General features: G+C 42.0%; 1 protein-coding gene across 5 annotated transcripts in view; it reads right to left on the reverse strand.

Annotated features, from left to right (window-relative positions):
- Nucleotides 1-8,691: 8,691 nt before the first annotated feature.
- The window catches only part of NBR1 (NBR1 autophagy cargo receptor), a 51,292-nt gene continuing 38,789 nt past the window's right edge, over nt 8,692-21,194 (reverse strand). For 4 of the 5 annotated variants that reach the window (XM_075177412.1, XM_075177414.1, XM_075177413.1 and 1 more), the window contains 3 exons: nt 20,491-20,566; nt 17,832-17,940; nt 8,692-13,475 (listed from right to left, as the gene is read on the reverse strand). In XM_075177412.1, coding sequence (XP_075033513.1) covers nt 13,302-13,475; nt 17,832-17,940; nt 20,491-20,566 — 359 coding nt within the window. In that variant the 3' untranslated portion in view covers nt 8,692-13,301. The remainder of the gene's footprint in view (nt 13,476-17,831; nt 17,941-20,490; nt 20,567-21,194) is intronic. The other variant, XM_075177411.1, reaches the window with a different exon arrangement.

Consider the following 21,194-nt stretch of genomic DNA (forward strand, 5'->3'; position numbering starts at 1 on the left):
CCCCCCCCCCCCTTCCCGCGTCTTTCCTTACCTTTACTTTCTGCCATAAAGCTGCTCCTCTCTGCTCCATCTCCTCCCCTCCACTCACTGACACTGTCGGGCCGCGATGATGATGTCACGCCCGACAGTCAGTGAGTGGAGGAGAGGAGACGGAGCAGAGAGGCGGCGGTGGTGATCCATAGCCCCTTCCCCCCCTCCCTGTGGATTTATCGGAAGCTGTGCGGCGGCCGTGGAAGGTATAGTCAGCGGTCGCCGCACAGTTTTAAAGTAATTTTTATTCTGTGGTGCCCTCCAGAGCCCTGGCCAGGAGGGCACCAGAGTGAGGTTTAAATAATGCCAGGTAGAGGCTGATAGGAGGAGGAGGCGCCGATGATCGGAACAGCTGATCGCCGACGAGGAAGTAGAGCTGACGTACAGTTGCCTAGCAACTTTACAATTGGGAACAAACATTAATAAAACAATACTGGGTAATACATACAGACAGAGAGGTAAGAGAACCCTGCTCGCAAGCTTACAATCTATAGGACAAAAGAAGTATTTACAGTATATGAAGATTGTAGCACAGTAAATGGCAGTGAAAGTCTTTACAACACTGATTGTGATTGACTCAAAACTATTATGAGGATAAAAATAAAAACCTTTTGTTATCCACCATAATTTGACATTACATTGCATTACTTTTTTTCAAACCATCTAATATAAAATTTGGTTAAGAAACCCCAAAAACAAACCCAAATGTCCCAAATGTCATATTCAACTGTTAGTCCATTTCTCCTTTCTCTTTAACAACATACCTTACGACATACAGAAAAAACACCTAGTTCATGCATTTGCAATGCAAATAGCCCATAAAGTCTAATATCTCTTTCCAAAACACATTACTCAGCAGAGTCTACGTTATTTAAATCCTTCATTAGTGTCTGCTTATTTTTGTTGTGGCTGTGGACCAAAACATTTTTCAAACTTCTATTCATTGAAAGTTGGATAAATTCAATCTGGATTGCCTAAAGGGTCTTTCTCTGTAGCTGGAGACCTTCTGTGAAGAAAAAACAACAACTTTTGCATAGTGATTAACATGTATTCACTAGGAATTACTGTAACTGTAACTTGCTTGTCAGTATCAGTACACCATTACCAGGTAAACATTTTTGTGCAGTGAACAGCTGCTAATAAGACACTTTTTTCTCTGTGTAAGACATGTTTCTCTGTGTAGCTTAGCTATGACATAATGCGTTCCATGTTATAAAAATATGGTTTCCACAAAGGGGCAGTCTGCAATATCACAAACAGGGTATGTCAAAGTGACATGACCTGGGTGAGTGTTCAAAGCCACTCCATTCTCATCATCACCTAGTACAGCCCCCTTGAATGAATCTAATGTGTTTTCCGGGTTTACAAACATTCAGTAACAAACAGCCCTCTCTAAAGGTTCCAGGCATTCAGCCATATTGAAAGCAACACTGCTCCTCTCATATCAGAGTACTCTTGTTAGACACCTCACATTGTGTCTGCAAATCAGCATTTTCTCAACAGAATCTCCCGTCACCAAATATTCACACATGTTTCCAGATTCAGTGATTTCCGTAATGAAAGTACAAATATATTCACTTAAACAAGTCATGCTTACAGACGGCATTTTATCTTGTAACATTTCTTATGGGCATAACAAACCTATCTGTACATTATTTACAGTTTTGTTTGTCCAGTGACGGACCAAAGATTTCAAAACTTGTTTTGCATCTCTTAAAAGCTTACAATTAAGCAATGCAGGAATTACATTTAATACAGTAATAAATACCTGGCGCTAACAGTGAAAACAACCCTCAAATCCGGTGTCTCAAAAACGCTGCTAGTCTAGGGGTAGTGTCACTTCCCTAATTAATTCTAAATATACAAAACAAACATGACAGCGCGAAGATGAGACATCCAAGGGGTAAAATAACACAAGGGATATCCAAATAGGTCCTTAGATGGATATACAATTCACACCGATTGCAAAACAAAACAAATATGTTATTTTATATTTTATATATATTAAACTGTATTGGTTTTATTAAACTGTTATATTTGTTTCGTTTTGCAATCGGTCGAGGCCGTGGGCTTACATCTTGCAAAACTGCATTTCCGCAGAAAAATGAATAATCTCTTTTAGCAAATATATCTATGCGAGTTACAAAAATGGCTCAACAAAGGCTTTATGAGGCCTTAACAAAAAAATCATATTCAACACCACCGATAATATGGAGTGGTCAGACTACATATTAGGGGTGATGACGGCATGCGTAATGTGTTGAAAAATGTGCATGCAACCCCAAAACATATCTATTCTTGAGTAAAATTTATGGGGGAACGAATAGAAGGTATAATCCCTAGAGGTAGGGTAAAGTGCCTCAGTCACCTGCTTTTGCAATGTTTTCGTGTGGGGAGACAATGTGAGGGAGGACCTAGTGACTGACCTATCCAGGTAAGACGACATCACAGTGTTAAGGAGAAGCAGTCTTTTATGTGTGTGGTGTACTGTGGAGAAAGAAAGCTGCCTGACCTGTGTTGGGTGCATAGAGATCGACAAGAGTGATTTCCAGGTGTGCAATTTGCCCAAAAGAATGAGAAACAGCCTTCTAGGTCATCCTTTGTTTCAGAAAGGACAAAGGGTATTGAATTACGTATCATAATCGCCACCCCGTTTTTCTTGGTGGAATGAGAGGCACTGTACAATGGCTGCCGTCCTTGAAATGGGTCGCTTGTAAGAAAATAACATCACCTTTATGAATGTTTATTGGGTAACATGGAACGCTTCTGAGGGGTATTGAGGCCCTAAGTGAAAGGAATGTAATTGTCATGAAGGCTCAGGGGAGGGGAATGCAGAGAGAAAAAAGGGAGTAGACAACAAGATGACTCCCTGTTAGCATGAAAATAGTAGAAGTGTGAAAGGGATCAGGAGGAAAGATAGGTGTAGAGAAGGGAGAGAGGGACTGAGTGGGAACAGGGAAGGGAAAGGGAAGGTAGGGCAAAGGTGTGGACTCAAGCCTCAAAGGCAGAGGGGTGGTCCACAGGAACAGAGCCTGAGTATAGACAAACTAGGTGGGTCTCACCTATATGATGTTGTGTGTAGAGGCCCCGGGTGTGAGATAGCAGATAAATGTGAGCTGTGTCAAATAAATGAAAGGGAACCGATAGACCAAGTTATGGGTCTGGCTCCATAACTCCCGAGTTGTGAAAGTGCGTGGCTTAGGGAGAGCAGCCTTACACCTGTCCAAAGAAACAAAAAGAGAACAAGTAAACATACATTTAAAATAATCAAGTAAGACCTACATATGGATATATAGCATGAAGAAATTACCACATTTAACTAACTCACATAAAATCTGAACAGTAAACAACATATAAACGGGGAAAGACATAACCCAGCGGGTCGGGTTACAGCTGGCCTCCGGTACCACTCTGGTGGGAAGTGAGGTCGTGGCTCACAGAGGGTGCGACACAGGGGAGCCATGGGTCACTTTGTGTGTCACTTATCCAGGATAGGGAAGATTAAGCCAGTGAATTTAATCCTTCCTATTATCAATGGTCCGGATAGCCACCTAATGTCCCTCACCTCCACCACAAGACAAAAGGGAAAGCCCCAACAGGCTTTTTATCCATTATCCCGGAGGGTGTGAGTCACATCTCTGAGGTTTCTCCGTTTAGTGATTCCAGAGGGAGAAAGGTCCTGGAACACCAGTATGTGGGCAGCATGGTGGCTCAGTGGTTAGCACTTCTGCCTTACAGCACTGGAGTCATGGGTTCAATTCGACCATGGCCTTATCTGTGAGGAGTTTGTATGTTCTCCCCGTGTTTGCGTGGGTTTCCTCCGAGTGCTCAGGTTTCCTCCCACACTCAGATACACACAGACTAGAGTCAATTTTGTTAGCCGCTAATTAACCTACCAGTATGTTTTTGGTGTGTGTGTGTGTGTGTGTGTGTGTGTGTTAGGGAATTTAGACTGTAAGCTCCAATGGGACAGGGACTGATGTGAATGAGTTCTCTGTACAGCGCTGTGGAATTAATGGCGCTATATAAATGATGATGATGATGATGATGATATGTGGCTGCCTTCAAAAAGCATGTATGGAGCATTCCGGACTGCAGATCAGATAGGGTCCTTAGTTTTAAATGAGAGAAGACCTAGGGGGGTGAGTCTTTCGGATGGGGCCTCTGAGCCCTGTGTACCCTCTCTAATTGTATGGGATGGTTGGACAGAGCGGGGTCCATAGAGAAGAAGACTTTACAGACATATTGTTTCAGCTCTTTGGGTTCTGTTTCAGGAATGTTGCATAGCCGCAAGTTGTTAAGACGCTCCCTATTTTACAGGTCTTCCATCTTACATTTCATAAATTTATTTTCTCTTAATCGATCTTAGTGTAGATCATGTGCCACTTCGCTTTGGAATTTAAGCTTGGTGTTCATTTTGCTTGTAGAGCCATTGTTCTTTTAGAGAGGGTGACTGTTTCTGATTTCAAACCCCCTATAGCTTTCTGGAGATCCACCGAAAAAAGAATTGCTGCAGTCTACAATCAGATTTGCTCAGCAAAGTCCGCTTTAGTAGAGGTAACAGTGGTACACATAGGGGCATATTCAATTGTCGGCGGAAACGTCGAAAATCTTGCGGTCCGTGCATTATTACCGTTATTATGGTAATAATGCGCGGGAAAAACATTATTACGGTAGTTTTCTTGCTGGATTTCAGCTCGCAGCTCCCTGAGCCGCGAGCTGAAATCCAGCTATTACCGTAATAACGGTAATAGTTTTAACGCGCCGCGGAAACAGGACAATTGAATATATCCTTGTGTCCTCCTGGGGGGAAGGGACGCAGAGGCAAAGAAGCTGCTTTATCTTGACATGAAAACTGCTGGGTAGTCTCCCCTGCCATGCATCTGTGCCCCCTACCTGCTGTTGATTTATGTATCTGTGAAGGCAAGGTCATAGGGTATATATATGTTGGTTGGTGACTATGTAGCGGACAGATGAGGGGTAGTGAGGAGTCCTCAGGTCATCAACCCATACAGTGAAACACTGGGCAAGAAAGCAGGTCTGCCCAGAATGTGCAGGTGATGTCAGTGGGGTTCAATCATGTGGGCCCAATGCTGAGATGGTGAGAGTGTAATCACGTGCCTGCGTGGTGTGCTGCAAGTGATGTGCAGTTATCTCAGAGAGAGGAGGGCAGAGCCACTGTGAGCTGCCCTGTTGTAGTCTGCTGGGTCTGTTGGCTTAGGTCTGGATCCCCTTGAGGCCAAATTTTGTGGATGGTGCCCAGGGAACAGCCAATATTACATTGTCCGGAGTGTGCCTATAGCGGGAATGCTTTGGTCTGAGCCTGTATGGATGTGATGCTGTCAGTGGTTGCGGGAGTTCCCGGCCGCTGCTGCGGTTCTGAACCATTTTCCCAAGGGGCTTTAGATCGGGGCAGTTGTTCCACCAAGTCCCCCTCTCAGCAAGCAGCATAAGGAGCGAGTGAAGTTGTGATGAGTGGCTTAATTTCCGGGCATCGAAGTGCTGGCATGCCCACAGGGATGCAAGAGGTAGGTTTCGCCCAGAAAGAGTAGATAATTTCCCGGTAATAGCCTGGGTTCGGCAGACAAAGTCTGGAGCTCTGCTATACTGCTGCCATTTGCCTCAGCCCCCAAGCCACGCCCCGTGCAGAATTTGCTTTTAACAGGAGATTATCAAGGTACGGTATTACTGTCACCCCTTTGTGTCACAGAAGTGCCGCTATGACTGCAATCTCCTTTGTAAATACCCGTGGTGCTGTTGCCAGACAAAAATGTAGGGCCCTGAACTGGTAATTGGACACATCCACCATAAACCCGAGAAGGTTGTGGTGGCTTTCTCATATTAGCATGTGAAGGTATATGCATCCTTGTATTCCAAGGAAGAAACTTGTTCCTCTCAATGGCGTTGATCACTGAGAGGACAGAATCTATCCGGAAGCTGGCTATCCTCAAGCGTAGGTTGAGTAATTTCAGGTTTAGAATAGGGAGCAATGAGAAATCTGTTTTTTACACAAGAAAGAGTTTTGAATAATAACCCAAACCTCTTTGCTACCTCGGGACTGGGACAATTACTCATGACGACAACAGGGAGGGAATGGCCCCATGAAGATCCACTCTCCTAGCCACGTTTTGTAGAAGGGGATTGGAAAGGAAATTCTGTGGAGTCCCCACAAGGTCCAGGATGTAACCTCTGTTCACAATGCCTCTTACACAGGCATCTGCAAAAGAACTGATCCACTGGTCCTGAAAGAGCAAGAGACGAGCCCCTACCACAGAAGTTCTGGTTAGAGGAAGAGGGAAGTCATATAGGCTGTTTGTCTGCCGGCTATGGTCCAGGACGTCTTCCTGTCTAAAACGGTCTACCCTTCTGAGGCGCTCCCAGTGGGGCAAAGCACTGTCCAATTCTGGGTCCATCATAGAGCAATGCCTGAAAGGCCTTCTTGGATTATGCATCCGCTTCCTAAGATCTGAGCCAGAGAGTAGGTCTGGCCACCACTGCCAAGGATGAGGTCCCGGACATACCCAGACCTGCGTCAAGGACAGCGTCGCCTAAATATTCGGAACACTTCATTAATATGCTCGGCTAACGGAGATAATTCAGATGTAAGCATCATAGGCGGAGTTTGCTAGCCCATTTTTTCTACCGGTTTGATCACCCAGACGGCCGCCACTACGGGATGAAGTGAAGAACCGGAAGATAAAATAAAAAATGGATTTTAAAAAACCCCTTCACGGTCTATCTGTGCTGTATTTTAAGGAAGCAGCACTAGGAATAAAAATGGTAGTGGATTTGGTCAGATGTGCAATAGGAGCATACACACTCGGCTGAGTAACCCACGTTGCATCTCCTGCGTCCAAGAAAGGGTATGAAAAACGAAACCTTCTTGGAACCTGAAATCTGCTATCAGGCTTCTGCCTTGTCTCACTCCAAATTTTAGACAACTGCGGGGGAGGACGGAAAGAAGCTGGTTGTTTCTTCTTCCATTTAAACAGGGGCACCTCTGGAACCACATCAGTAATATTCAGGGTCTGTTGGACCGCTAGAAAAAGGTCCTCCTAGGCAGTCAGGTCCTAATAATCTGAATCGGAGGTCCGAATCAGTCTCCTAACCCCTGGACCTGGGGATTAGCCTGGAATTTATGCGGTCTGATGGAAGACGACATCTCCTAACCAATCTTTGAACCAACCTCTCTATCCAGGGAGGTTCTTGTGATGCCACCCAGGTGTCAGGGACTCGCAGAGAACCTCTTCTTGAAGAGCGGTATCTATAGATGGAGGCTTAGGAAAACAATTGTCACCTACTATCCCTCAATGTGTTTTCCCATCAAAAGCTCCACAATGATCTTTCCAGCTCGTCCTGGTGAGCTGCCCTGTTGTAGTCTGCTGGGCCTGTTGGTTTAGGTCTGGTTCCCCTTGAGGCCAAATTTTGTGGATGGTGTCCTTCCCCCCCCCAGACAAACGCAGACCTAGATCCTTGGACTCGCAAGCCGTGCATCAGGCATCTGTGTCCGACCTGTCACTATGCAACTTCGCTTGACAGCTGGCACAGGTGAAGTACAATACCGAGCTGGTCCGACAGCTTTGGACCTGGAACTAGTACCTTTTAGGACTTAACAGAAAGGGGGGGGGGTAAAGAGAGGGAGGCGCTAGGGCTAGCTAACAACATTCTTAAAGTGCCACACGCCTATATCTTACTACGCTATACCCCAATGTCCCCCAATAGAATGTGGGAGAAATATATATTTAAAGAAACATTGTGTTTCAATTCTAATCATAAGCTATTAAAAACATACATACATCATTAAAAATACTGGTCTGTAAAAGAATCAAATTGCCTCCATGTAAATGTTTTTTCTACCAATATCCCTCCTCTGTCAAATACAGAACAGTCTACAATGAAAATCTCATCAGGAACACTAAAGTCCCAACACATGGCAAATAACTTGTATACTTAAAGGCTAATCGTTCTGCCCAAAACAAATAGATTCATCTTTATCACACACAGTGAAAATATACCATGTACAGCTAAAAGTCCAGCTCCACGGACTAAGAACACTCTCTGCCCTTTTACCATGCAGTGTGCACCTGGGACTCATCGACTTACTGTGTGTAGTGTTGCCTGTTTGCTTTCTTCTATATTTTGCAGACCTCTAGCTTGAGATAATATGTCCAAGTGGCAGGGATAAAACATGGAGGTCACGTTATAGTAAATTCTAATCTCTAGTCACTCACATGTTTCTTTTCCACATAGATTTCATTAGAAGCATAACGTGTATAAGTGTTTTGAGCTAACCTTTACTCTTTTATTTCCAAGTATTAGGCAGATGAACCATGAAATTGCTCTTTAGAGCACAATAGGCACAATTGTGCTTTAAAAAATACACTATTTACCATCTTAGTAAATGGCCTCATAGTATGTAACACTGTCATTCATCTCACTGTAAGTTATTGTTTATGCCCTGATAATGTAAATGGCCCAATAACTGCTGTAGTTTTTATCCATGTTTTTTGATGAAAAACCTTTGAATAAATAACTGTGATGTTATTAGTAGCTCTCTTAGAAGTTGTAATTTCAGTTATGTAACGGATGCAGAGAGACAGGTGCAGACACAATCAGCGACACATATATTTACTTCTCGATTTTAATAAAGCGACACAAATATTTACTTCTTGATTTTAATAAATTGTTTAGCATAACAAGAGTCATTTTTACATCACATTTCAAATAGTTTAAAGTGCTTATTCTAAATAATATACATCCATCTAATCTACACTGGAACTTTTACTGGATATCATGCAAGCCTTAAGATAGCAACAAAGAATCAGGGGCCTGATTCATTAAGGATCTTAAATGAAGAGGATCCTTATTTCAGTCTCTTGGACAAAACCATGTTACAATGGAAGGGGTGCAAATGTGTGTTCTGTTTTGCACATAAGTTAAACACTAACTGTTTTTTCATGTAACACACACATATCAACTTTAAATTTCAGTGTACAAATAAGCTATCAAGTTTTTGTGTGTTACATGAAAAAACAGTTAGTGTTTAACCCTTGTGCAAAACAGAACACACATTTGCACCCCTTCCATTGTAACATGGTTTTGTCCAGGAGACTGAAATAAGGATCCTCTTCATTTAAGATCCTTAATGAATCAGGCCCCAGATGTTTAAAGTAAAGCGATTTAAAAGATTTGTTAATTGTAGGACAGCTGGAAATTGCTGAGCAATCATTGTAAGGGGATACAAATGCTGGTTGTGACCTGTCAATCTACACAGTGGAGATAGCATTTTGCCGCCTGAACCAATATTCATGAGAGTTCAGCAAAGAACTAATGACATCACTGAGGCATCAAGCGGCATTTTGTGTCTCATGCCTCAGCGACTAGTTCCTAGTGAACCAATAGGCTGAAGTTTTGCTTATTGATGTCTCCACTACATGTAAATGACTGGTCCATTTTAACGCTGGGCTGTTCCTTCTCCTGCTAGAACCTAAAATACAACTTGCTTCTCCCATCAGGGAAAAATTCAATTTAACACCCAGTATGCGTACCAGAAGTGTGTTCTGAAAACGCAACACATGAAAGGAAAAATACTAAAAAAATAAAAACAAACAAAAGCAAAAAAAAAAATAAATTCATTTCTGAGACAGACGACTGTATTCTCATTACTGGGAGTACCACAATTTTGAAGCTGCTTGTGGTATTTAAGCTATTCCAGAGGTGTTTCTCTAAGCTGCTGATATAGGAAGAAAGAACATTTTCTTTTAAGTCCATATTGCAGTAGCTTCATCTAAACAATGGTACTTACAGAAGCGGGTATACCATTGTTATATTTGGAAAAGCAATTGCTCATTCATATTTCAATAAGACATTATAATGACACGTCCCCTTACTTTTTTATTTTGCTTTACTTGTTTTGCTTCCCTTAAATGCAGACATATCACAATGTAATTGGAAGAATTTGGTCCACACAGTGAGGAGGTACGGGTAGAACGGTAATATCTGCCTCAGTCCCTCAATTTGTAATAAAATGTGGGGACAGGTAAACTGCTCTGCTAGAGGCCATACTGGCTGTACACTATTATAGATAATGTGGGATTATATGTGTCACAACTCGTGCACAGGTAAATGTGCAAAAAGGTGCTGCAATCCCTAACAACCAATTAGATTGATATCTTTCTAGTACAGGTTAGAAAATAAGTAATTCTCTACAGTTACAGTCACAGCACCTTTTCTTTACAGTTAGCTGTGCACCAATTTTCATAACTGCCTCATCGTGAGGATCCTGTTGCACCAATTTAACCACATCAATGATGTTTACGGACTTGCTCGATATTGTACTTTGTGTTTATATTTCCTATTCATGCATTTTGCCTTCTTACAACAAGTCGAGAATTTGACTGTAGGTTAGAGTCGAGACAATTTACAGAAAGTCGCAGCTCCGTGGCCAGAAAATGTTGATATTCTAAATCACTGTCCTAGGAGCATTGCTTGTTATTCTTCCTGACAGCACAGTTCTGTCAATAAGGCCCATTCATGATGAAAAGAATGCAGGTTGTGCTGGGTTTTTTTTTTATTTCTGCATGTGCGCCTATTTAAAAGCGCATGCTCACTTCCCAATCCTTGGAAATATTCCTGAAAGACTCAATCTGTGTCTAGCTTTGTGGGTTTATGGCTACACCTGTAAATACATATGGTGGAAAAACAGACTTGCTTCCAAACTATAAACACTTCAAATGAATGAAGGAGCTGGTCCTAAACATTTATGATTTCTCTTAAAATATTGATTTGTTTAGCCTCATATATGTATAATATATTACAAGGGGACATAGGGACTGTGTTTAGTAGAGAGTGAATGGGTGTGTAAATGTTTTTAGTACATTGGTCGAAATACACCTAGAAATTGACCACAAAAGTGCAATTGGAAAGTGCAAAATGCTTCTCATTAAAAAGTAGGACAAGACCAGAGGTAGAGATTAAGTCCTTTTGCAGGAACTCCCCCTAAATGTGTCTTCATTTTCATCTCAATTAACAAATTGTATCACCCAAAAAATTCTCATTTTCCCATGGGACAAAAGTAGGCACAGTCGTGCCCTTAATGCGAGCTCAGCAGGAACCACCTAATCCCATCAGTTAGTGCAAACATTTGCACCCCACAGCAAATCCATGCATGTATAGCTAGCAGTATTTGTACATGGCACAAAACAGAATTTGCAAGTTTGCACTTTTCATGGGTCAAACATGAGCCTTAATGAGAGACTGAGAGGAATGAACAAGTGAGGATTTTGCAACACAAGGGCAGTCTTTTGGGGATGGCATCGACAACCTTTATTTGTGAACTGATCTTTATAATAATGTAATCTTGTTCTAGTTTAGTTAGCACATTCTGGCTGCAGTTTTTATTTCATCTAAAAGTGTACATTTCATCATCTACATACAGGCTGGAGGCTGCTATTTTATGCGCTAAAAAAAAAAAAAAAAAGACGCCATCTTCAGGTCTGCAGTAATTAGGGAAACTGCTGTCTTTCCCATAAGTGAGCGTGTAGTTTGGTTTTAATACTCTTTTGGACCCATGTTCAGCGATGTGGGTGTTGGCATTACAAGAATATGCAACCCTCATTTATTGTCACTCCTACATAATGAAATGGGTGAACATTTGTTTGGTGCAATACCTTCTAATCTAAATGAAGATGCGATTGTGCCCTTAAAATTTTAATTGTGACCACCAAAGAGTTAATATATTTTACTAAAAAAAAACAACAACATCTAATGCAGATTGCGATGAATGCAATGGAAAACTTCAACAGCCTGGTTCCATGACTTGATGTTCATATTTTATGAAGGTTTGTCTTCACGGATTCCATTACTTGTTCCAAGTTGGAACACATGTTCAATATGTGTGATGTCAATGAAAAGAGTGGGTCCTGTTTTATTGTAATACATATGTACGGATAAAATAAGCTCAATGTGGCTATAGTCTGTGGCAAAACACACATAATACAATCACATTAACCTAAAATGAAAAGAAAAAAGGAAAAACAATTTTCTAGTTAAATTAACCATGTCAGAACTACAGAAAATCTAAAACATGTCAAATCAAATGCTTTTTTTTTTTTCTTGGATTTTTGTTTTCCTTTGCATTACTTTAGTAATATTATGACCATGACAAAAAAAAAATAATAAATAATTTTAATACCCAAATGTGTTTATTTTATGCATATGAATGAATCCTATTATTTTTTTTTATGATGACACAGGAGTATAAAGACCTGTTCAGGGGCATTCTGTTTGAAAGCCCTTATATTAAGATTTTTAATAGTTAGCTAGAACACGGCTTGTTTCAGGAGTTAATGTCCGATAGGAAATGGAACCTTTAAAAAGTTAAAGAGAAGATCTGACCTTAAGTTGGCTTGAGTACTTTTGGGAACTACCAGGCTAAATTATGCTTGACCCAGGGGGTAAATTTATCAAGCCGAGGGTTGAAAAAGATGTTGCCTATAGCAATCAATCAGATTCTAGTTATCCTTTATTTAGCACATTCTACAAAATGTCAGCTAGAATCTGATTGGTTACTACAGGCAACATCTCCACTTTTTCAAACCCGCAGCTTGATAAATTTACCCCAGATGTTTTTGCGTTCTAGAAAGGTTTCAGACTACCACAGTACTCATGTGTCACAGAGGGTAATACCTCTTCTCTCTCACTGCCATATTATTCTGTGCTTAAAGAACTGGTTAATGTTTAAAAAGAAACATAACTAAACTGTCCATGCTCCAGCGACAAGTAGACATGTGCAAATCACGGACTTCATTTTAACTTTAGACTGCTGGAAATATTAAAGTAAATGCAATTTTTAAAATGTGCTGGTAATCATCTTTTACAATAGTTGAAGCTTCCAAGAACTTTGGCCATTGCCTATCCGTAAAAGCTTCATCTGCTCACATAGGGTCAATGAAGAACCAGTGAGGGTTTTGAGGGCAGTAGGATTCTGAAGCATTGCTTGGCTAGCCTAAAGCCTTCTATTGGCACGTCATAACAGCTTGTGAGGCCTAGACTAGATCAGACTAGATCCTAACAGTTAATAATGAGCCATTACTCATGAGCCATTAATAACCCTAAAACCCAAATATGATAACATAAAAGAAAGAAGTTGGGGCACAAATGACACACAAAACATAATGACTAACAATCAGACGTGCTGTTAAGTGACAAACAGGTTGCACCATGTCTGGTTTCTGTACTGACAGTTTAATGAGTGCTGCTGCCCCTCCACCTCAGTAACGGGCAGAATACCAGTCATTGTCACTGATTTGGATCAGTTCCGTCACCACATCCATGAGGTTGTAGTTGTGTTTGCGCAGAAGTCGCTGGTTGAGCTGCCGGTCACAGAATCCCATCTCCACGAGCACAGCCATCATAGCTCCAGCTTGCTCCTCTGAGCACGGGGGCTGCCGGTAAAGAAAGGCCTGGTTACACTGAGGACTGGATGGCTGTGGCATTAGAGGACATACTAATGGATCCAGTGTTCTATTTAATAACTTAAGTTAAACATTTTTGCAGCAAATTGTGCGAATAAATAATTACATCTGTCTTTTATCATTGTTTTTGGCAAGTAGGGGGTCATATATATTTTGGCACTTCTGATGAAGAAATACCATTTGTATTAAGGATGAGTGTGAGGAAAACATTAGTTAAATTATGAATTTAGAACTATATATTTATTTTATCAATCACAGGCCTAGGGTATGTGCGTTTCATGTAGAGAGATCCTGTAAGTAAAGACACTGTGGGAAGAGCATTGTTTTTTTTTAACCCCCTATCTACAGAGCACATGCAATATGTTAAATATCTTTGGTTAGTTTAACGGATGAATACTTTACAGTGCATCTCTGCTACTACTGGTTACTGCACTTCCATGAGGAATACATAAGGAACGTAATCTTAGACAGCACAATTGTTAGGGCAAGAACTACATGAGGAAGTGCACAGTGACATACAGGAAGATCACCTTGTTGTTCCTTGTGCAATTTCTGTATATGGAGCAAGGATGGGAAATAGGCAGTGAACCTTTTAACATGCATTGGCGGTACGTCTCTCAAATCACTTTGGATTTGCACCAGTGCTCCTAGATGGTCTGCTTAGTGCACATCATCTCTCGAAGTTTGCAGAAGGTGACTCCAAAGAGCAAAGTGCATTTTGCTTTACAGGTAGGTGGTAAACAAGATTAATGTGACTTCTGCACAGTACAAGTCCAACCTACCACTTTAAAGCTGATTTAAAGGAATGATTGGTTCTACAGTTTTTCTTCTAAAGTACTACTTGGTTCTGTACTTCAAATGAACAATTTTCCTCCCAAACTGAAATTTCATTTGTGCACTGCTCCACAAAACTAGGTGCACCAGTGTGCCTGCTCTATACTTACCAAGAAATGACCTTGTCCTGCCTAACTTCTCCTGTTTACCACTACAAATCTTTGCTGCTCTGCAAAAACGCTATATTGCGCCGCAAACCTATGCGGTATTTTTATATTTACGATAAATCAGTTTCTTTGATTCCATCTGGGGAACATTGCTACCATGGGTTGTATGAGGGGACACAGGACTTGCCACTTAAAGTTAACCAATTGCTTAATGTAATTGCTGACAGAACTCCTCCCATCTGCAAGCCCTGTAGTTCCTCAGTGTAATTGAAAAGCCCAAAAGGAGACCAGAAACAACATGCAACCAGCCAAGGAATGGAACAAGTCTGGACGCAGAGACCACTACCAGCATTGCGTGTCTGCTGGGGTACTCGGCCTCTCAATTTTCCACACCCGGGATAAACCCTGCCGATAGCGACTGGATGAATTGTTCCGGCCAGAACATATCCAGGCAGCCTCTTTCATCACTCTGGCACTCCTCATGCTGCCCTGCCGATTGACAAACGCCACTGTTGTGGCATTGACTGAATGAAGCTGGATAGGGGCGCCTTGAAGGAGCAACTGATCCCGATGTAGTGGTAGTAACATGGCTCTGAGGTCAAAGATGCTTATTGGGAGAGAGGCTTCCGGCGCCAGAGACCGTGTGAAGGACGCCCCACATCCCTGTAGACTGGCATCCATGGTGACTATGCCCCTCAGACCTTGATAAAAAAAAAAGAACCTGTCCACTGGCAAACGATCCGTTGCCAACCAGCAATGGAGAGAGAGAGAGAGATGTTTCTTGGGAGCCAAACAGAGGATCGGAAGCTAGATGAAGGTAGGATCCCGACCAGTTTTTTCCATTCTCAGACGTTTCATTAGGAACTCTTGTCAGACTGTATGGGATTGTTTTGAAGGTGGAGACCATTTTCTCCTTCAGCTTCATACAGAGGAGTATGGGAAGGGTGGTTTGCACCCAAGACACTTATCAACGTGGTCTTAAGAGAGCACAACTTGCAGCCTGGAAGAAAGACCTTATGCTTTATGGTGTCCAAGATAAGGCCTAGGAACACCATCCGCTGACAGGGACCCAACAGGGACTTCATAAAAATGCTGGAAGAGCACGGCTGGATCCTGAATTTCCTGGTCAGCGAAAGATGGGAACCCAAGGTTCTGATCCGAGCAAATCCTCCAGATAGGAAATGATGCATACTCTCAAGTTACCACGATCTTGGGAGTCATGGCCGTACGGTTAAGACCCGTTGCACAGTGGAAAGGCCAATCGGAAGCACATGGGTGCCCCCAATGCAAATCTAAACAGTGACTGATGACCCTCCCAGATAGGCACGTGGAGATAAGAATCACAGACATTGATGGAGGCCAGGAACTCATTGTGTTCCAACCCGTTGGTCACGGACCTCAAGGATTCCAATGCAAAACCTGTCCATCCTGTGATGTAGATTTAGGGCCTTCATGTTAAGAGTGGTGCGAATGGAGCCATCTGGGCTGCGAAGCAGAAAGATTTCTGGAAAGAGACCCTTGGCTCTGGTGGGATTTGGCAGAAAAAAAGCAAACCGATCGACTGGAGAGCAGAAACGTGGTAGAGAAGAAATGGTGAGGGGACCGACCTTGAAGGTCTATCATGTAGCCCTGCTGCATGATCCCAGCAGACGCACCCCATTCCCTTAGAGAAACCCTGTCAGGCTACTGGCCTGTCAGAGTTGTTAGGTCCTGGACAACCCGTCTACCGTTCTGAGAGTGACCTCTGGATACAAGGAAGAGGAAGACTGCCCGTGAATTGGGAGCATTAGGTAGGAATAAACTCTTCCTTCCCGTATCCTGATATTCAGGCTCTGTTCTTTTTGGTCAGAAGCTGGATGACCTGATAAGGAAGAAATTTCAGGGACTTTGTGGTTGCGTTCCTTTGACACTGATGTGTAATCAAAGAGTCCTCCTGGCTGCAACAGCTGATGCCGAGATAGTAAGAAATGCAGGCTGCATTCTGAGCTGTCTCATTGAGAAATCCTGAAGGCTTTCTTCAGATGCAGTGCAAGAGGAAACAAGTCAGAAGCTTACAGACTGTCAGCAAGCTTGCCTGCCAAGGTCTCCATCTCCCTGTACCTACCTCGTCTCCAAGTGCAGCCGTGGTAGGTACAGGGAGTGTGTTATGTCAGCCGAACCGTGCAACTGGGGTATCCACCCCTGGTACCTATTCCCACCAGGCCATCTCATCCACCAGTAAAAGATAGAGGCTAGGACAGTGTTGGCTAATCTGTGACACTCCAGGTGTTGTGAAACTACAAGTCCCAGCATGCTTTGCTAATATATAGCAGCTTATTGCTGGAAGGGTATGCTGGGACTTTTAGTTTCACAACACCTGGAGTGTCACAGGTTAGCAAACACTGGGCTAGGAATTCACAAATATCCTGTCCAGTTGTTTCCATGATGACTCAACAAGATCCATTAGTGCAGCGGAAGTAGGGAAAACTGACAACTCGCTTATTTTGCCGCACAAACAGTTTAGAGTCATCCAAGTTCAATGCCTGACGAACCGCAAGGACCAAATCCTCCACTCCATTACTCCTAAAAGATTCCTCTAAATTTATAGTCCTCAAAATACTACTTCTTCCTCAGAAAACCAGTCAGATGCGGAGACAGCTAAGAGGGGATGAGCAGTCCAATGCCGCTTACAAGCAGCTTGAGGTCTAGGGGTCTCAAGAAACTTATTTAAATTTTTCTAGGTCCCGTACCAAGGAAGTGGACCATGAAGATTCTGCCAGGGACTGCCCTAGCTGCAGGGACAGAAGGACCCAACATGACATCTTTCAGAGCTGGCGGAATAATAACCACTGTAGGAGGGACCACTGGTAGGGGAGCTGGAGCGGTAGCTGCAGCCAGCAGAGGTATGTCAGCAGGACAGTTACGAAGCTGATCAAGGGCCACAACAGACTGCCCAGCGCAGTCGCCCACACAGGTTCAATGTGGGCCTCAGGCTCACGGTCCACAACTGTGCTGTGATGTCCACTGGGTAGTTTGGCCTTACATTTAACACAGGTAAAAAATGTAACCCTGTCTATTTAGACACAACAGCGCAAATTGAGGGGTGTAATGTTACCAAAGAGGACTTTGCAGGGTGCATCTGCCTTTATGTGCCTAAATAAGACCCACAATTTACACTGCTGTTAACATTCACTATCTGTTCGCAGCACAGTTCTAGTAAGATAACTCTGCATGACAAAACACATACTGATTGATCTATTTGTCAATGCGCGGTCTCATCTAATCAAAGTACTGGGGCCAGATAGTGGAGAAGATGGAAGGTATGTCAGGGTGGCAAAAACGGGGAGTTGGCCCTCAGGTGGCATATTGGGCACACCTTGCAAGGAACAAAAACAAAACAACTCACCATAGCAGTCTCTTGTTGTCCAACAAATAGAGCCTTATAAGCAGATGCAGCCACAGATAATGCACCCTTCACTAGGCCTCCAGCGATACTCACTCTGGAATGCTGCCTGCTGGCACAGAACAGATAAAGGCTCAGTATGGCTTATTAAGAAACCAAACATACTTCAAATTAGTCATCATTTACAAGTAAGGTATGGAGCAATCATTACTAGTCGTTGTGCAGGAGAGGATGAAATTATGGAATTACAATCTCTTTATTAATGTGGAAGGAGTCCTCTACTTAGGCAAACAGATTAGGGAATAGTGTGCGTAGTAGCACACTGGGAAAGGTTAAACATGATTCTTACAGGACAGGGACCTCCATTGGAGAACAATTTGTACAGAGTAGATAGCTAATGGTAAGGCTACTGTCCAGGTGAAAACTTAGAGATCTCAGTTCAAAGGGCATGGAAATGACTATGTCAAGATCCCAAGGTGGAGTAGGCTCCCTGAAGGAACATTGGCTATGGCAAACCACTTGGAAAACACAGCAAATATTCAGGTGCAAAGCTTTCTATTGTTGGCACAGTAGTTATAATCTGGATACTACAGAGGTGATGGGGGATGCTGTGTTACTACAATGGTGGTTGTGTGTGTGGGGTGGGGGGGGGGGGATACTGTAGTGTTGATAGGAGGAGATGTGTTACTACAGTGGTGATGAGGGTGCAATGAGCTAATACAAATGTGTTACACGTTCTCTGCCAAGAGGTGCCACTTTTCATCTAGCAAATTCTATGTATTTAAAATGTTTAAGGGAGTTAAATTTTATTGTGGTCCCTTCAGATAATTACTATATCCCAAAGTGGGGCATAAAAAACTTCCACAAAGGGGATCTCGTTCCTGTTAGTCTTCTGGCCTAATTGCCCTATCTTAGGATGGGTTGCTTGTCTTTTGGATGTCCTCTCAGTTTCAGCTTGGGAACAAGCCAAAAAAAAGCCAAAGGTAACCCAGCTAAGGGAAAGGCACAACACATGCCTGAAAAACAAAACCCTCACCTAGACTAAATATGGAGGCAGGACCCCCCCTCTCAAGAGTCTCTCATTCCTAGCAGGAAAAACAAAACTAAGTGCTGCTGTAGCCTTTCTAGTAGCCATTTACTCTGCACAATAGGTTTTTAAATAGGGTGCCATGTTTAAACTTTCACACACATAAGGCTGTGTTACATGCTGTTCCCCCATTTATACCTAAAGCAGTGCATTTCTTCCACAGTAATAACAAGATTGTATTACATCAACTAATCCTAACTGGTGTAGTGATGATTGCTCCATATCTTAGATTGGGCTGTTCCATGATGGGAATATTTTCATATACTGTAAAAACATCATCCGGTTTTCATTATGCTCTTTCTTTTGGACTGCCCTAGCAGGGTACAGTGTGCGTGTGTTCATGAAACTGAAACTGCAACCCAATTTGATGTGCCCAGATCTCTTGTATGTACTGGAGGGCTGCTGCAAGTATATATATATATATATATATATATATATATATATATATATATATATATATATATATATATATATATATATATATATATATAGTGATGATTATGATTAGCAGCACTATCGAGCAGCTTCTGACTCGTGGATTGCGTATTGACTACCGCTGATACTACTAATTCATTAGTGATTATATTATATCAAATCACAGCCATCTATACGCAAAACTTAATGGACATTTCCATTCATACTACTGTAAGAAAAAAGATTTCAGCTTGATTTTTAAAGGCGTAAACAAACAGATGTGTATACATTTGTATTTCAATACATTTTATATTGAAAATGCAACATTTGCATATAATAATAACTGTTAAAACACGTCAGTACATTACTATGCTATGTACAAATAGGGGAATCTGATTAGCATTTACGGCTAACACTAAAGACACATTGTGGGGTATAAGTATACGCACTTACAGCTGGAGATAACATATGCACACAAGTACCAGACTGGACATGTCAAAAGAATTTATGGGTAAAACTCTTAAAAGGAGTATTCTTAGATGGAGCACCATAGCTTGAAGCGAACGGCATGCTGATAAATTATAATTGAAGGGTTATTGTAGCAGAATCTAATGTGTCCCCCTCATTTCATGGTTAATGTCTTTGTTAAAAGTTAACTAGAATTTAAAAAATTTGTAAACGAATTAACTACAAATCACTTTAGCAAAGCAATTTTTTTTATCTATCTAAGCAATAGGACCTAAAAAAGGTCAGGAACCACTTTCTTAGGTTCTTATTAACCACACACTAGATCTGGCGGTAAATGTATCAAGCTGAGAGTTTTCTGGCGAGTTTGAAAAACCAATCAGATTCTAGCTATCATTTATTTATTTAGTACATTCTACAAAATGATAGCTAGAATCTGATTGGTTGCTATAGGCACCATCTCCACTTTTCAAAGTTGCCGGAAAACCCTCAGATTAATACATTTACCCCCAGGACTCTGCTTGGTAAATGGTCATAAATATAGAATATTGGTAAGTTTGTGACAGTTTTCCCATTTGCAACAAAACAAAGACATGCACTGTATTTTCAGTGATTACATTTGTTCAATAAATAAAGTTACTCACAGTTCCAAAACCTTGTTATTGTAAAGTAATAGCATCTTTAGTTGTAGTTTACCTTGTATGATCAAAACCTGCTCTTGGTGGAAGAGAAACTTCTGCAGGCTTCAGTCTTGCTGCGTTCTCAGTAGGAGCTTTATAAGAAACACAGCAGAATATGCAATCAAGCAGTACAAATCAAAATGAAGACTATTAAAACAGATCCTATGTAGAGAACTATATATAAAAAAAAAAGTAATGGAACCAGTCTGGAAGATAACTGCACTAGAGTAGGGAAGGTACGTGCCCCAAGCCAATAGTAAGCAATGGATAATGTCATCCATCTAATCAGGTGCCAGTATCAAGAGAAAAGGTAACCTGCAGGAATAATTCTAAGTTTGGGGGTGCTACATCTGTGCGAAGAGATAGAGGCAGCAGGAGGGGAATGATAAGAAAGCCTTCACCTCCTTCTACACTAATACACAATTCTTACTATTCCAATGATGCAAACCCCATGTAAGGAATCCTGCTCCTCTCACATACAGTGACAATGTTTAGCTATATGTTAGTATGACTATAGCCAAAATGAAAGCCAGGATACAGAGTTTCCCCCCCACCCCCACCTGCTGAAAAAACGATCCGTATGTCCGGAGTGTCAGATTAAAAAAAGAGGGGAGACCATACAAACTTCACATAGATGGTGTCTCGGTCAGGCCCATGACCCAAGCAGCAATGCTAACCACTATGTTTAAAATGGTTTACTAAGTAAAACATATGCAGCCC

The sequence above is a fragment of the Mixophyes fleayi genome, chromosome 6 (assembly GCF_038048845.1).
Source record: "Mixophyes fleayi isolate aMixFle1 chromosome 6, aMixFle1.hap1, whole genome shotgun sequence".
NCBI classification, from domain to species: Eukaryota; Metazoa; Chordata; class Amphibia; order Anura; family Limnodynastidae; genus Mixophyes; species Mixophyes fleayi.